The sequence below is a fragment of the Rhipicephalus microplus genome, chromosome 3 (assembly GCF_043290135.1).
Source record: "Rhipicephalus microplus isolate Deutch F79 chromosome 3, USDA_Rmic, whole genome shotgun sequence".
NCBI classification, from domain to species: Eukaryota; Metazoa; Arthropoda; class Arachnida; order Ixodida; family Ixodidae; genus Rhipicephalus; species Rhipicephalus microplus.
In genome coordinates this window covers 175,575,220-175,593,799 of record NC_134702.1, presented here as the reverse complement: position 1 = coordinate 175,593,799, position 18,580 = coordinate 175,575,220, and the positions used below count along the sequence as shown (strand labels likewise).

The 18,580-nt window shown below is 43.5% G+C and overlaps 1 protein-coding gene across 1 annotated transcript in view; it reads left to right on the top strand.

Annotated features, from left to right (window-relative positions):
* LOC142804050 (uncharacterized) overlaps positions 1-14,802 on the top strand; it is a 31,914-nt gene extending 17,112 nt beyond the window's left edge. The window contains exon 3 of the mRNA XM_075890566.1: positions 4,627-14,802. Within this exon, the coding sequence (XP_075746681.1) occupies positions 4,627-5,879 (1,253 nt within the window). The 3' untranslated portion in view covers positions 5,880-14,802. The remainder of the gene's footprint in view (positions 1-4,626) is intronic.
* The last annotated feature ends 3,778 nt before the right edge of the window (positions 14,803-18,580 follow it).

Below are 18,580 nucleotides of genomic sequence, written 5' to 3'. Positions count from 1 at the left end.
TTACATATATAGCTCTTGTCAAATGAAATACCACTGTTTCGACTGCCTTGTGTATGGATAGAGTTGGTCTAAAAGCATTAATTTTGTCAAATTGATTACTTAAGAAATAGCCTCTCAGTGACAACAATAGATAATGTAATTGATGAAGGACTTCCCAACGTTGCAGCATGATTGAGAAGTTGAGGAGATGGAGGAGTCATTGGGCACAGCGGACCCGGCAATGCCATGACGCTAAACAGGAAACTGTTTTTCGTACTGTAGGATTTGCTGGGAATCGCCCCCGGTTTACCAACGACTTGTCAGGTGTGCCACGAGGTGTGCCAAGCCAACAATGTATACCAGCTTTTCAATTTCCATCTCGTCATCAAATCAACTAGCGCCATCGCATGATAGTGCGGAACTTCTGGCGACACCTATCAACCAACAAGGCGTGACGTCATCAACAGTGGAGGATATAAAACAGATGCCTCACGACTACCACTTCATTAGGCACAGCGGAGCCGAAAATGCCATGACGCTAAGCAGGAAACTGTTTTTCTTACTGCAGGGTTTGCTGGGAATCGCCGCCGGTTTACCAAAAACTTGTCAGTTGTGCCACAAGGTGTGCCAAGCCAACGATGCATACCAGCTTTTCAATTCTGTCTCGTCATCAAATCAACTAGCGCCATCGCATGATAGCGCGGAACTTCTGGCAACACCTATCGACCAACGAGGCCTGACGTCATCAACAGCTGAGGATATAAAACAGATGCCTCACGACTACCACTTAATTGGGCACGGCGGACCCAGCAATGCCATGACGCTAAGCAGGAAACTGTTTTTCGTACTGCAGGTTAGTTCTTGTTACTGTACGTTTCGAAGTGACTGTCCTGGCCTAGTGGTCCTGCCGTGCCCCAAACGGTGCTATAGCATTGCTTATAAATGTGTGTTTATGCTGAAGTTGCTGTTGTGCGGTGACGTGTAAGTGAATCCTGGACCTACACAAAAAGAAATTGTTGAAGGGCTGCTTCAGGGCCAGAAGGCCTTGCAATGTGGCTTAAATGAAATGAAGACGGAAATAGCAGACATAAAAAAGACGATAGAAAGACTTACCGATAAAGTATTCGAAAGTAGTTCTGAGCCCCTCCTTCCTTCGGGACAAGCCGATAAAGTACAGGCAGTGCTACAATCAGTGGAGCATGTCAGAAACTTTCAGGCCAAAGAACTTACAGATCTGGAGGACCGAAGCAGATGATCTAATTTGATATTTCATGGAATACCCGAATCATCCGATGAAACAGAAACGTCGCTTAAGGATAAGGTTGTGAAAGACGTGTTCGAAGTTAAACTTGGCGTGAAATGTAGATTCATTGGTCGCATTCATCGACTTGGACATCACAAAGGCAAGCGCCCAGTGATCATATACCTCCAAGATTTCATCGAAAAAAAAAGGAAATCTTCGCTAATGTAAAAAAGCTAAAAAGCAGCTTAATATTCGTCCAGAATGACTACTCTGCATTAACATTAAGAAAACGAAAACTGCTCTGGGAAAGTGCTAAAAGTGAAAAGCAACTCGGGAAGAAGGTCTCGCTTATTCACGACAGAGTTTTATTGGGATGAAACGCTGAACAAATGGATTAAAGCAACAAAAACCGCACATTACACGCACGTAAAAGGTTAGCGCGATAATACATCGACATTATCTTGCAACTGACATGATGCCTTTAAAAGCCCTAAACAAGTTTGAATATTGAATGTAAACGCCCGCAGTGTGAAAAACAAAACTTAATCCTTAGAAATTTTGTTGCTACTGTATGATCCTCATGTAGCTGTCTTAACAGAAACGTGGCTGAATGAAGAGATATGGAACAGTGACATATTCCCCCCTTCTTACACAGTATTTTGTAAAGATCGGCAGGCTAGGGGCGGAGGCGTGGCTATCTTAGTTAAAGATAGTGTTCAGGCGGTTTTATTAGATGAGGTAGTAGGTATCAAAAGCGTGCGTGTTAAAATCTCTAGCAGGGGCCAGAGTTTCATGTTGTACACACTTTATAGACCTCCAGATGCCACAACGGATGTATTAGAGATGCTGAATAATGAAATGTCAATGCATGAAAATAAGAAAATTGTTCTTCTCAATGATTTTAACCTGCCGGGAGTAGATTGGCAAGGCGTTGCTGCCAGTAGCTTATATAATAAACACGTTAGCACTATGTTCGATAATATGTTAAGGTATAATTTAATGCAGGTAGTCCATGAACCAACTCGTGTACAGAATTCGCTTAGCTCTGTGTTAGACCTGGCGTTCATCAGTCTTGATTTTTCTGATTGCACTGTAGAAGTTGAGCCAGGGCTCTATGATCACCATCTTGTAAGCATATCATTTTGGCTTCAACCACTTAAAAAGTATAAGCACGTCTGTGCACGTTCTTTTAAGCACTTTTCTCATGCCAATGACCCAAGCATTATCGATTACTTGCAAAACTATTTGATTGATTTTGAGGGCAACAATGCTCAATTACTTTGGAACAAGTTCAAAGATATGTGTCACTATTGCCTGAATAATTTCGTCCCTTATAATCTACAGAAAATTAAAAAGGAAACGCCTTCGATGAATCGGAAAATTATTCAACTAAAACTCAGGATAAAGAAATATAAAAAGAAACATGTGCAGAATGACAAAATAAGGCAGATGCAAGATGACCTCACTTGTGCACTTCGCACAGCAAAAGATTTTTATTTCAAAATATCGCTTCCTAACTTCATAAAAAATGAGCCTGATAAATTATGACACAACATAAAAGATAGCAAGAAACCAGTTACTCAAATATCAGTTGACGGGAAGCTGGTGACAGATAAGTGTGAGATTGCTCAACACTTCAACAACTACTTTCAAAGTGTATTCTCTAGCGCAACTGTATGTGCGTGTGACGGCACATTCTCCAAACTATTCGATACGAGTTTCGTATCGTATGCTGGGGTACTTAATATGCTTCTTAACTTGAAAGCTAAGAGTTCTTCTGGTCCTGATGAAATCCCTAACATATTTCTCGAGCGATATACTAAGCTTCTTGCAAACTTTCTTGTAATTTTGTTTCGTGTCTTAGTCATTACTGCATAACTGCCTATTACTGGAAGACAGCCTGGATTGTTCGTTTGTTCAAGAAACGTGACTGGACACTTATAAAAAATTATCGTCCTATTTCACTGACATCCCAATGCTGCAATGCTGTGTTTTGGCTTTCATGTTAAAAAAATCTAGTAGCGATCAAAGCCAAAGCCATGACCCACGCTTTCGCAGCAGCTAGCTACGCCGTCCGGTTCGTTCACATGTGAAGACATGCACGAGTTGTTTAGGCGGAAATCAATTTTTTTTGCTAGTTATTTTATAAACGAGAAATTTCGGGAGCATTCGCACTCCCACTTTGAAACTCTCACTTTAGTGGGAAACCATACCCTTGTGTGTTCGACCAGTCTAAGCCATTATGAGACCGCAACGCCAATGTTTGCGCTTGCGTTTAAGCCCACCCCCCTCCCCTCCTTCGTTTTGTTTTTTGCAATTTTTTTGTTTTTTCGTTTGGTGCCAAGAATGGGGAAAAATAATTTAGCACATTGATTTGACTTGTGGCGGCAAAACATTATTATGCTTGTCGCTAAAGGCTATCATATCACAGCTAAACATTTTTGAAAAAGTCGGTAACACCCCCTCCCCCCCTCCTCACAGGGGTGTGGCCAGGGGTTGGTGGCACATCTTGGCTAGACCAATGAGCAAAAAAATAGTCATTTTAAAAGGGTGTCTCTCCCGAAATTAATGTGGTGCCCCCCTTCCCCGTTCGGGGTTTTAGGAATTTCTTTGTTGCCAGGTTGGCAGGTATGATGTTCAAATTTCCATCACCCAAGTGAAAAAACTGTGCTTGTCTCACATCAGCTGTTTATTGCTGCGTAGCTTTGTTTTTAAATATACTATATCTGTGCTGACAGAAACAATTCTGTAAAGAAGTCACCACAATAATGAGTAGAGGCACTTTAATTTTACACTACAAGATGTCAATTATCATGTGTAAGCTGAATTAACGACTCTTTATTCCCTGTTATCATGGTGCTTTCAGTGATGCAGTATAGAGACATTGGGGGGAAAGCTGTGAAGTGCGATGGTAATATAAAAGCAAATTGTTTGTGTCATGCACAACAATATACTTGTATTTCTGACTGTCAAAATTATGTCACTGCAATCCTTGCAAATGTCTTTTTTTCTTTCGTTTGTTATTATCTACTTGGCCTCATTATAATTTCTTTCAGGGCTTGTTTGTTTCATGTGGTTCACATGGTAGACCGTAAATTGGTGCGGTGCAATGTTTTATCAATAGTTATGTGAAAAATGCAGTAAATTGTTGAATGACTTAGTGTTTATTGTGGCACATAATGCGACATTTTACTTTTTATTTCATGAAAAGATAGTTTTCATGAAATGGATTGGGTTATTGCTCTGTTCCATTAGACTAGCTTTGGTTTGGGTGAGACCAGGTGATCATTCATTCACTTACATGTGGAGCAACCAGTGTGTATTGTCTGCTGCTGCAATCCATTCTACGTTGTGTATGGTACGTAATTTGCATTACGCTTGTGTTTTCTTCATTGGCTTTGCAGGTTTCCTGTCTGTCCTGTCCATGGAGCAGTCTTCTTCTGTCACGTCCCTGGAGCATATGCGCACTCACACAGGAGAACATCCTTTTTCTTGTCTCCACTGCCATGCATCCTTTTCTCAAAAAGACTCCCTCAATGACCACATGTGCACTCACGCAGGGGAGCGTCCCTTCTCTTGTGCTCAGTGCAATGCGTCATTTTCACGGAAAGACAAACTCAAAGACCACATGCGCAATCACACTGGGGAGCGCCCCTTCTCCTGTGCTCAGTGCAATGCGTCATTTTCACGCAAAGACAAACTCAAAGACCACATGCACAATCACACTGGGGAGCGCCCCTTTTCTTGTGTGCATTGCAATGCATCCTTTTCTCGGAAAAGCTACCTCAACAGCCACATGCGCACCCACTCAGGAGAGCGTCCCTTTTCTTGTGTGCATTGCAATGCATCCTTTTCTCGGAAAAGCAACCTCAACACCCACATGCGCACCCACTCAGGAGAGCGTCCCTTTTCTTGTGTCCACTGCAATGCACACTTTTCACGTAAAGCTTCTCTCAATGACCACATGCGCATTCACACGGGAAAGCGTCCATTTTCCTGTGCCCATTGCGATGCATCATTTTTGCAGAAAAGCCACCTTATGGGACACATTCCTGTGCACACAGGTGAGCGTCCCTTTTCTTGTGTGCATTGCAATGCATCCTTTTCTCGGAAAAGCAACCTCAACAGCCACATGCGCACCCACTCAAGAGAGCGTCCCTTTTCTTGTGTCCACTGCAATGCACACTTTTCACGTAAACATTCTCTCAACGACCATATGCGCATTCACCCGGGAGAGCGGCCCTTTTCTTGTGTGCATTGCGATGCATCCTTTTCTCGGAAAGGCACTCTCAATCACCACATGCGCACCCACACAGGAGAGCGTCCCTTTTCTTGTGTCCACTGCAATGCACAATTTTCACGTAACGATTCTCTTAATGACCACATGCGCATTCACACAAGAAAGCGTCAGTTTTCCTGTGCCCATTGCGATGCATCGTTTTTGCAGAAAAGCCACCTTATGAGACACATTCGTGTGCACACAGATGAGCGTCTCTTTTCTTGCTTGCAGTGCAATGTATCATTTAGGCTGAAAGCCCGCTTTGTTGACCATGTGCGCACTCACACTGTAGAGTGTCCTTTTTCCTGTCTTCAGTGTGGTGCGTCCTTTGCCCAGAAATTCAACCTCGTAAGACATATGCGTACTCACTCAAAATAGCATCTGTTTACATGTGTCCACTGAAATGCATTTTTTGTGATGGAACGCTACCTCGTTCAGCACATGCGCACTCACGCATGAGAGCAGTCCTGTGTTCACTGTAGTGCATCCTTTTCGCGGGAAAATGGTCTTCTCATGCATGTATGGTACTCATACAGGAGAGCGTCCATACTCCTGTGTGCACTGCAATGCATCTTTCTCGTGAAAATACAACCTCAGAGGCCACATGCCTCTTCATCAAGGAAAGGAGAAGCCATATGTGTTTAGGGCCTAAAGGCTACCCCTTAAAGAATTGCTGGTCTAGCAGGGATGAAAGTTTGTTGTTTGATAGAGGCAGTGAGTCAGATTTAAGATGAGGATAGATGCTTAATTTTTGCTACTCGTTAGCAAGAATGCTTATAAGCATGGTAGGGAAGAGGAGCAATGTATATGAGTGGAAACCAAAGGCCAGCTTTTTCGAGGGTTCTAGTTTCATTACCCGCACTGCTAAGTGCCCACTAGTTTTTTTTATTGAGTAGGGAAAGTAACGAAGCCTAGCACTCAGTAACGTAGGTACTCATTTGCTGAGCAGGTGGCTCTTTTCGCATAGCTTCTTTCACACACCAGTTTTCTATTTTGTCTGGGACGCTAAGCCATGCTCTCTTGTTGGTTGAAGATATACGTTGTATGCGCCAAGGCACAAACGACCAAGAGAATGGTCGAAGAACACACAACACACAGAAGCGCTCATTATGTGTTCTTTGTCTATTGCCTCCATTGCGCTGTGCTTTCCCATTGCTATGAATCAACTCGCCTAGATCAAAGTCTTACTGCAATTCGAAACCACTGCTACTTGGTATTGGTGCTAATGAGTTCCAAGATGGCATAACTCTCCTTCACAAGAGCTGGTAAATGTCCTTAGCCAGTGAGAATTATACTTTGTGCCTCCCTGTGTAGAAGAGATTTTCTGAATTCTTATCGCTCTCTGGGTTATTTAAAGTGAATGCAGGGGAGGATAAGGAGATAATGAAGTTGAAGTTCATTTGCAGTTCTCTCAACTCATGAGACATGCATTGTCATGGTGCTAGCGCAAAAAGCATGTTTTTACATGCCTGATTAGGCTGAATTAAAAAGGGAGTTTTGTTATTTTGTACTTTGTAAAATGTCTCTTTGCATGAATTTTCAGATCTCAAGTATTTAGTTAGGATTGCTGTGCTTCTCTGTATAGAACTGTGCCATAGAAATGTAACATTAAAATGCATGTATCTTCATGAAGTGAATCATGGCATGTAGGCGAAGCTCTGTGCATCGTAATGACGAGTTACCGCATGTTACCTGAGCGTGTCCTCGTATAGGGCAAATTGAGTGACAAAAAGTATACTGTAAGAATTCATTGGACGTCATCTTCCTCATCTGTCAATAACCATCATCAGTCTTCGGCCCGTTCCTCTTCTTCATCGGCACCATCTTGCTGTTGCTTGAATAAAGCGTCAGCTGAACCATTGTATTTCAAGTGGTGGAGGTTCTGGGCCTGCCAGTACTTACTACCCACCAGCGTGCCGATTCTTATTGCACTGACGTCATCGGTCGGCTTACAGGCGCTTCATCTTCCCCTAATGCCAGGCTCCGGAAACAACTTCGACCATTCAAGTTGGAGGACGATGTGCTATATCGATACATTTTCCACCCGGAAGGCCACCGATGGGTTCCCGTCGTACCACGTGCACTACGCACTGAAGTTTCGTGCGCTTCCCACGACGACCCTATGTCAGGACACTTGGGTTACTACAAAACATACGAGCACATCCGCAGTCGATTCTTCTGGCCAGGTCTTTCCACGACGGTAGCTAAATATATTGCCTCGTGCGCACTTTCCCAACACCGCAAGCGACCCACTACTGCTCCATTCGGGACCCTACAACCACTTCCTTGACCATGAGAGCCATTCTCTGTCGTTAGAATTGACCTCTTCGGGGCCCCTCCCATCTACATCAGACGGCAAGAGATGGATCGTCACCGCCGTTGATCACTTGACGCGGTACGCTGAGATGGCCTCGATCACTTTACGAGCTGCTGCGGAAGTAGCAACTTTCTTCTTGAATGCTATTTACCTACGTCACGAAGCCCCTCGTGTTCTTTTGAGCGACTGGGGCAGGGCATTTCTTTCAAGCACACTCGGTGAAGTTCTTCAAGCATCAAAAACAGTTCATAAAACAACATCTAGCTATCACCCGCAAACCAATGGCTTAACGGAAAGATTTCATCGCATGCTGTGTGACATGGTGTCCATGTATATCTGATCGGACCATCGCAATTGGGATGCCATACTTCCCTTTGTCACGTATGCATATAATACGTCAGTTCAACAAACCACAGGCTATTCTCCAGTTTTCCTAGTATACGGACGCCAATCGACATCACCACTCGACGTTTCATTTTTTTCTGGCCCCGTCAACTCTTCACCATTTGTTTGCGACCAGTATCTGTCCCGTGTTGCTCGATGCCGTCGTCTTGCCCGTGTAAACACCGAAGCTAGCCAGAAGATCGCAAACATCGTTACGATCCCACTCACCGCGTCGTTCTCTACTGCCCTGGCGACGATTTACTTCTGTGGACTCCTGCGCGAACGCCTGGCTTATGCGAGAAGCTTGAGTCACGCTATCTTGGCCCCTACATAGTTGTCGAACAGACCTCACCGGTGAACTACCTTGTCACACCTGTTCATGTCCCCACTTACCAACGCTGCCGCGGGACAGAGATTGTGCAAGTTTCGCATCTCAAGCCCTATCGTACGCGTTCCCCAGCGTAATTCGCGGCGAGGCTGGCCGCTTCCGTCGACGGGGAAAATTAGTGTAAGAATTCATTGGACGCCATCTTCCTCATCTGTCAATAACCATCATCAGTCTTCGGCCCGTTCCTCTTCGACGGCGCCATCTTGCTGTTGCTTGAATAAAGCGTCAGCTGAACCGTTATATTTCAATATATACAAAGATAAATTCATTTCGCCTGCCAGTCGTCTTAGGCGATTCAAGGAGAATTAGGAAATTGGTGAAGTGGAGTATATGCCTCAAAAGTGAATCTGGGAACCAGCCATCTTAGCTGTTGCAAGAAACCATTTTAATACAGGTAATTCGTTGGGACAAATAGTGCTCGATTTGTGCCTTTGTGTTGCAGGTTTCCTTGAGAAGCCTCAACGTCCAGGCACATTTTAGTCTAGTTCAACTTATCACGACTCATCCGAAAAGGTATTTTCACCAGAATAGCGATATATTACCTTATAATTAGCCTATGTCTACGCTGAAGTTTTGGTATCCGCCGCCATGCCCCGCCGAACTATGCTGAAGAGCTGCAGGATGGCGAAGTAACTGCACCGACTCAGTTCCTGAAACTACTTTTAGTCTGTGATAGTATGCACAGATCTTGGCTGACATGATAAGACGCATGCATCTGCGCCATGCCCAGGCCATCTAAACGGTGATGCTTGTTGTGAACGGCACATGTGTTTCCCGTTTCGTGGTTAAGGACCCCGCGAGAAGGCCATTGCCTGTGTTAAGTATGCCACTGCAGTCAGCCCACTTGGGGAGAGAAGCGCTTATGTGGGAGAGGGGGGACAGGAGGCGGCGGAGCAGCAGTGTTAAAGAAAGAACGGTTAAGAAAAGACGCATGTATGGTTGCTCAGATGTTTTCCTTGTTATGTTCGGAAGTGCCTTCGTGCCTGTAAATATTGTAAAATAAATCCAGTGTGCTCTATCGAACTATGCCTTCCCTGATTGACGTCATAACAAAGGAATTCGCTACATCTACCGCTGGCCCAAACTGTGCCAAATCGCCCTGGCTACTGCAACCTTCTACATTTCCTCAAATTCTGACGAGTTTGCACCTAACCTGTGCTAAGAGGTGTGCTCAGACTTTCAAAATGAAACTACTTGGGTGTCCCCCTTTGAAACTGACATGGCGGTGTACGTGCATAAGATGCAAACTGCACTGACCCAAGCCAAACTGGGCCAAATGACACTGTTGGAATAGTTGGGATGCAGTTAATGCCCAATCTTTCGGACTTCCTAGGGAGCGCAAAATTGTCCGAAGATTCACTTTTAGGGGCGAAGCACCTTAAGTCGAGGGTCGCGCGTCTGCTGTGTGAATAGCCACCTCTCGTTTTAGACCTTGGAATGTCCGCTGGATGGTTGTACTTGCATATGATAAATATATCATAAAAAGAGGCGAGGTGGTGGTACCTAGGGTGTTCAATCAGGGACGGACGTACGACTGATGGACAGCTGAAAGACAGACAGGCGGACAGCCATACATACAGACAGACAGACAAACGGACAAACCGACAGACTGATGTGACCAGCGGATGATTCACGGTTTGCTGATAAAGCCTTTCGAAGCTTCACCCCACTCATCATCATTCACTCAGTGGATATGCTGTGATTATTTTCTTTTGCTAGGGTAATCGGATCACCACAGCCACACCTGAAATAGCTAAAATGCCTCCTACAGTACACTTATCAAGTATTTTGGTTATCAGGCTCCCGTAAATACATTCAGGACCCGCTGCCATTCATGCACGGCAGCGCCGAAAGAATGCGGTTCGCTGACAATCCTTTGCTTTTTGCTGTGCAGTTCCTCTCGGCCTCCTGCGCACTGCGTACTGCAATGAGCATACCGTTGTGTAGGCGGGTAGGCAACAGTTCAGGGATTTCTACTGTCATGACGCTGGGGATCAGCGTTTGACACCGCCCATCAGACCACCACTTCATTCTACGTCACCAAGCGCAGAAGCCGGCACGCAACCTTCGCATGGAGCGACACCATGCGGAACCAGTATAAAGGGTCATCCTTTGAAATGCGCTATCACTGGGCATGGCGGCACCGAAAGAGTGCGGTTCGCTGACAATCTTTTGCTTTTTGCTGTGCAGGTGAGGAAATGTTACGGCAAGTGTTACCGTTCAAGCGATCCTTTTCTGCTAATGCTGCCGTGCCCATGGCTGTGTTGCTTGCTTGATATTGCTGTTATCTGCCTCAGGAAATTACTGCTTTTAGGTGGGGACATTGAAACTAACCCCGGTCCCGACACTGCACTAATATTAAAGCAGCTTAGGGAAATCGCAGCTGATATTAAAGATATAAAGAAAAACCGCCTGGTAGAAATTGAAAAAAAAGGTGGAAGCTTTGTCAAACCTTGAAGAAAAAGTGACTTCATGTCAGGACCGGCTCACTCATATGAACCAAGTTGTTCTGACGCTTGAAAGGAAGACAGACGATTTAGAGAACCACAGTGGAAGACCTAATTTGGTCATTTTTGGGCTACCAGAACCAGAGGGTGGAAACGGTGGATCCCTGGAAACAGCCGTAAATAAAGGTATCTATCAAGACCTTCACGAGCTGGAACCAGTAGCGATAGAACGCATTCACAGATTAGGTCGTCCGTCTCCGAATAAGAAACGACTGGTCATCTTGAGACTGCTCGATACGAGAGATAAAACATTAATTTTTAAACAATGCCACAAACTGAAGAACACTCCTATATCAATAAGTGAGGACTATTCGCAGAAAGTTCGTGAAGTTAGGCGGAAGCTTTGGGCAAGTGCGAAGGAAAACCGGGAGAGAGGGGACAAAACTTCCTTAGCTTTTGGCAGATTGTACATCAATAAAGTGGCCTATGTTTGGAATGAGGAAATAAATGATAGAGTTGCTGCTCAAAAAAAACGACGAAGAAAATTCACGCCGGCTAATGACCCGTCGTCACGCGCAAAAGCTAAGGTAGACGCTAGTTTCGCCAACTGCAGAGGCAATGCTTTAAAGATTCCGTTTTTAGAAATCAACCGTCCATCCTACAGAAATTCAATTTCAGCCAAAAAAAAAAACACCTGTGTATCGTCAATTTTAACGCTCGTAGCGTAGTAAACAAGACAGATATACTTGAAATTCAACTGCTACGGCATGATCCACACATTGCAATCATAACGCAAACTTGGCTACGTAATGATATAACAAATGAACTAGTCTTTCCACCCAATTACAAAGTGTTTTGCAAATATAGATTGCACAGACGTGGGGGTGTGGCCGTGCTAGTGAAATATCGGATAGATGCGACGCTTATCGGTGACACTCCCGACCTGGAGTGCTTATGCGTCAAGTTATCATGCTGGGGCCATTGCTTCATGTTATACGCATGCTACAGGCCACCTAACGCTACTCGAGATTATTTGATCAAACTTCAAGGGCACACGTCTTCTTACCAGAATAAGAAAGTTTTATTAATTGGTGATCTGAACCTGCCTGGTGTCAATTGGGAGCTCCTCCAAGCAAACAATAAGAGTGATGAAAACGCTAACATTATTTTCGAGATTATGCTGACACATGATCTAATCCAAGTGGTGAATGAACCCACGCGTGTGCAAGGGTCATCCTGTTCTGTATTAGATGTTGTATTTTTAATCCGTGCATTTACTGAGCATATTGTGTGAATTGAGGATGGTTTGTCAGATCATTTCCTTGTTGTGGTTTCTGTACCCATTGTCAAGATTGCTGTTCGCAAAATTCCCAAAACCATATCAAAGATTATTCGAGAGCTGATGACGCCAGCGTCATTGACTACATGGAAACCTGTCTTACCGGCTTTGCTGATAGTGGCGGTGAAGTGAGTGCTCTGTGGGAAACCTTTACTACAATGTGCGAGCATTGCATAGATACATTCATACCTACTAAATCTAAAAAAGTCAATAAAAGTATGCCATGGATGACGCGTGGCATAGTTCAATTGAAGCGCAAAATCAAACGAATAAAGAAGAAACATACGCGAACGGGGATTATTAGTGCGCGTACAAATGTTATCAGTGAACTAAAAGACAAGCTAGCATGCGCTGTACGTGATTTGAAATACCTATATTTCACTGCAACATTGCCGAACTTTATAAAGAACGCGCCGGATAAGCTTTGGGAATACCTAGGCGAAAGCAAGAAGTCTGTCACGGAAATCGCAATTAGTGGAACCATTATTAACAACTTGAATGTTATCGCACAACATTTTAACGATTATTTTCATAGCGTATTTACAAGTGGTAGTTCAGGGTTCTCTATAGACTCTGTTGTGTTTAAACGCGGCGAACTTCATCTCATACAATGGCATTGTGTCTATGTTGTTAACCTAAAAACCAAAACAACTCCTGGCCCTGACGACATCCCAAATGTGTTCCTTAGGTGATACGCCAAAACTATTGCTAAATTCTTGGTTGTGTTATTCAGAGAATCTTTGCCATGTGCAAAAGTACCTAGTGATTGGAGAATGGCTCGAGTTCTCCCAGTCTTCAAGAAAGGCAATCGATCGTTAATACAGAATTACCGCCCCATATCACTGACGTCATAATGCTGCAAAATTTTCGAGTACATAATTGCAAGTCGCAATAATGAATTTTTAGAAGAAAAGTCGATACTAACCACTTGTCAACATGGCTTCAGAAAAGGCTGCTCGACTATCACACAATTAGTTATAGTAATCGATTCAATTGCTAAAGCTTTGGATGCTAACGGTCAAATTGATGCTGTATTTTTGGATTTTAGTAAAGCTTTCGATAGGGTCATTCACGAAAAATTATTTCTAAAGCTAAGAAACATTAAGCTTCCTGATATCTTAATTTCCTGGATCGCAGACTATCTGAATAACCGTAAAAAGTATGTTTCAGTTGATGGACACAACTCGGGCTGTCTACCAGTTACTTCAGGTGTGCCCCAGGGCAGTGTCTTGGGTCCATTACTCTTTCTTTTATATATTAATGACATCGTCACCGTCGTCACACATGGAACACAAATAAGACTGTTTGCAGACGACTGTGTTGTGTTTCGTACAATTAAATCTGTGGATGATCAGAAGGCACTAGATTTCAGCTTGAATAACATATCCTTGTGGTGCGAAAAATGGGGCATGGCTGCAAATACCGACAAAACAGTCTCTCTTCGCATAACGCATAAAAAGAATCCCCTCGATCACGTGTACAAAATGGGGTCTGTCCCATTAAGACAAGTTGATAGCTATAAATACCTTGGCGTAACCTTCACTGCCAATTTATCTTGGAACCTTCATGTTAAGAACACATGCTCTGCTGCATTCCGCAAACTAGCTTACCTGCGACACAAACTTAAAAATTCTCCTTCAAACGGTAAGTTACTCGCCTACCTAACCTATATCCGCCCAACACAAGAATATGCCTGCGTAGCATGGGACCCGTATACTAAGCTCAATATCAACAAACTTGAGAGAATACAAAGAAAGTCGGTTCGTTTTATTTATTCTAAATACAAACGTTCGGACTCACTGTCACAGCTAATGTTGGCTAATGAGGTTCCTTCTCTTGAATCAAGAAGACAGAAGTACCGCTTGGATTTTTTACATAATATAATTGACCACAAATTCACCCTTAACTCTTCGCTTTATGTAAGCCCTCTTTCCACAAGGCAAACACGGCACCATCGCTCTGATGCATTAACACTTATCTATGCTAAGACAGACACGTATAAGTTTTCCTTTTTTCCACGAACCATTTCAGAATGGAATTCTCTGCCCACACCGTAGAACTTGTGACGATGGGTGACATGTTCATTTCTGTACCTTTTTTTATGTGCATTCTATCACAATTTAGTTAAGTTCTTTTGAATATGTTTGTACAGGCATTTATATATTAGTGTGTATATATATGTGTGTGTATATGTGTATGTATATATGTGTACATATATATATGTGTATATATAATGTATATGTGTGTGTATATGTGTATGTATATAGATATATATTTGTATGTTTATTTGTGTATGTATATACATATGTATGTTTTTAGTTTTGTGTACAATTATGTATGCCCGTCCTACAAGGATCACGACGTGGTCTGCAGTATGTACTAAATAAATAAATAAAATGAAAATTTGCAAATTGGCGTCACATGAAGAGTGCTGCCTTTACCAGAAAAGCAAGGAATGAATTGTGGCTTTCTTGCGTGGAACGTGTGGGAACGATGACGCAGAACATAAAGGGTCTAGCAGAAGAGATAAATATTTGTCCGGCCCTCTGTGATGCGTGTGTACACTCAGAATGTGCGCAAATATCTCTAGCGCAAGTAGCCTTTGCTTCCACATGAGGCCGATCATTCCTAGTTGTCTGCAGCACATCGCGAACACCACTGACGCCGTTCCTGCAGGGGCGCATTCGTAAGCACGTGTTCTTGATGCCTTGGGGAACCTCTTCTAGGGGAACCTCGAGTTGAATGCTGCAAGTTGTGCGACAGCCCACATTTTATGACAAATCAGTTCCATCCCAGAGAAGTTTTCATAGAAATGATGTATCAAAAACCTCAATAATGTTCAGTAATTCAACACCAATCTCACATTGTATGCTTACGTAAAATAGTCAGAGACAAAAAAAAACTTAAATAAATCTAATGCATACTCAGTACTCTCAGGTTCTAATAAAAATGTGCCAATAAGAATAAAAAGTACCAGCTTTTTAAATATAAAACTGGCGTGCCCCTATTTTAAAGATCAGGAAGAAAAAAAAACGCCAGGCCTGCACTGAACGCGCAGCACTGTCACAGCGAAAGCTAAAATAGTGGCCTTTAAGAGACTTTTTTCGACACTCTTAGGGTGGCCGCTGCAAGCGCACTTGCAGGGTGCCCACTACGCCATTATTATTTGTGTAGTAGGCACCCATTCACAGTGCCATTCTTCGTCATTTTTCGGAGAAGCGTGATTTCATACGGGATGCAGTTTTCTCTGCTTTAAAATCACATCTGAATACTCATCAATTGCGTGCATATCTAAGGCTAGATGAGCTGGATGTGCATAGAGTAGTTCAAGCTAGTTAGCACTTTGCCTTTGAGCTCTGAATAATTTCCCATTCTCGGCCTCTGGAAACATTTCGTAGTCGACATGCTGTTGAAGATCTTTGTTTGTTGTGCTCATTGTCACAGGCCTCGAGCATGCAGAATGGACTTTACACAGCTATATATAGCGTGCAAAATAACTTTCTGTTAACATGAGCAATCATAATCAATGTGGCTTTTCAGCATGTGCACTTTATTATAAAGAAATATGACGCAGACAAGTCGGAGCTGTGCATAAAATTATCCTACTAGGACTCCCTAGAAAAAATCACCTATAGAAAAAACAATAGCCTAACGGATTATTGGCCTCGCCGCGGTGGTCTAGTGGCCAAGGTACTCGGCTGCCGACCCGCAGGTCGCGGCATCGATTTCTGGCAGGGGGGGATCCATTTTTGATGGAGGCGAAAATGCTGTAGGCCCCTGTGCTCAAATTAGGGTGGGCTGCATTTCCTATGGAGGCGGAAATGTTGTAGGCCCGTGTGCTCAGATTTGAATGCACATTAAAGAACCCCAGGTGGTCAAAATTTCCGGAGTCCTCCACTACGGCATCTCTCATAATCATATGGTGGTTTTGGGACGTTAAACCCCACAAATCATCAAATTAGGGTGCACATTAAAGAACTCCAGGTGGTCGAAATTTCCGAAGCCTTCCACTATGGCGTCTGTCATAATGATGTGGTGGTTTTGGGACGTTAAACAACACATATCAATCAATCAATCATTATTGAATTACGTAATGTATCGGTCTATTGGCATCTTATTGTCTATTAGACCTCTATTTGTTTTTAGGTGTATCTGTCTCTTGGCACTTTATTCCCTGTTTCGTGTTGGTTTATTGGCGTATTGGTAATCTATATGTCTATTGGCATTCTATTTGTCTATTAGTGCTGTATTTGTGTATTGAAACTATATCGGCCTATTTCTCAGTTGAGAACTCTTGGCCTTGCAATACAAATAATAGGCATTTGAGGACTGCAATGTAGGAGCGCCTCTTATATTATAAACGAAAAAGATTCATTCGGAATTAGGCCTGTATTAGATTTATAATTAGTAGATCATTTCGTGAAATCGGCAATATTCCTCGAAACAAGCTTTCCAAGCATGCTGTTCTTCCTTGTCAAATGCCACTCCACCAATACTCCAGGTAGTGCCTTAAAAGAAAAACATATAAATTACCAGGAAGGACGAAGAAATACTTTTAGAAGTGCTACTGAAAAAATGATGCATTAAAAAATATAGAACAAGCATAATGGAAATTCCGGTGAACTCGCAGTAGGTTCACACAGTAGAGACGAATATTTTGTCACATTTGTGCAGCGGGTTAGATTATGCTTGTGTCTCAGAAACAAAACCTCGGTCACCTTGGTGGACTTTGGACACTTGTGGGCAAGGCGAAACGGCACTAGCACCGTACCGAGCATAGCGTCTAAGCTTCGGGAGTCACACAAAAAGGTTCACTAAGCGAGCGCCTCTCTACTGCAACCATGTATGTTACAGTATGGGGTTCAGTGAGCATGAATGCCAATTAACGATGAGGGAGCCGAGCAGGACTGTTGTTAGCAATAAGCTTAGCTTCTTGACTATCCCCGATGTGTACTATTATGATTGAATGAAGACATTAAATATCTTGGAATTTTTCCTCGAAAACAACGCCCTAGGTGCATTTATGCCGGCGTCTGTATATGCGAACAGCCCATGCAATGTTCAACACTGTTGTACTGCAGAGCGGAGAAACTAGTGGAACAAATAAAACGGCCTAACACTTCTAATAGGGACGCGCTTTGATGGCTGGCAAATACACGAATGAGAAGCACGAAAAAGCAACTTTTTTGACTAACAGATATATATAACAGTTCATTAATCTGACAGCCGCAGGGTAGACCGGTGCGCCGGTGTTCTAACCTCCGGTGGCGGCGAGTTTACAAAGGCGAGCGGACAGAGCCACCCAAAATGCACCGCGGCCCAGCGCTCTTGGAGGCTATGCATGCTCTCTTCTTGGAGGCTTGCTCTCTTCTCGTCACCTAGGTGACGAGAAGACAGCAAGGAGTCGTCCAAATTGAGGTAAATGGAAAGAAATTCACCGATACCAAGAAAGTCAAAGCTCTGTATTGCTAGATTCCGCTTCGTTTCTGCGAAGCACGCCGATAATGTTCCGTGGCTCCAGGGTATGACGTTGGAAGCCGCCTTTATTTTCGTTAGCTGCTCCTGTCCCCTTTTGGGAGGTATTTGATAAGGGCCGAGAAAACTGCCATGGCCAGGATGGAAGCATCCGATATTACGAAACGCCTCGCGAACTTTCCACTTGGGAAGGGAGCATGCGCTGCCGCATCGGGAAGGAGTGAATTGAACACATAAATGTCTGTGCCATGTTTCATATGAAGTCAATATCGTCCTAGCGACGTAACGATTGTGAATACCTTTTGCCGTGACTAGCACGCACGTAGTATTGAAAATTAAGGTGCAAGGAAAGAGCTCGGCATGCAGAAACGTGACCGAGCGCTAAAGTGACGGGAAGTCGTTGTAACCGAACGAATTTTGTTCGAAGGACCAGTTGACGTCGGATATAGCTGCCCGGTGACAGATGAACAATAGCGCAAGATATCGTGTGAAGTGCTGCACTCAAATGAGTGCAACGTTCGCAAGTCCCCTCTCGTTTATTATCTGACTTTGAGCCTACGTGACTCATGTCCGAGCGCATCCAATTGCTTTATGCCTGAGTGACCCCAAAGCAATGGTTACCACGGTGACAAGACAAATAAAAAACAGCATGAAGGAAAGAATATTAGAAGTATTTACGCAATATATATATATATATATATATATATATATATATGCTGCACCAATATG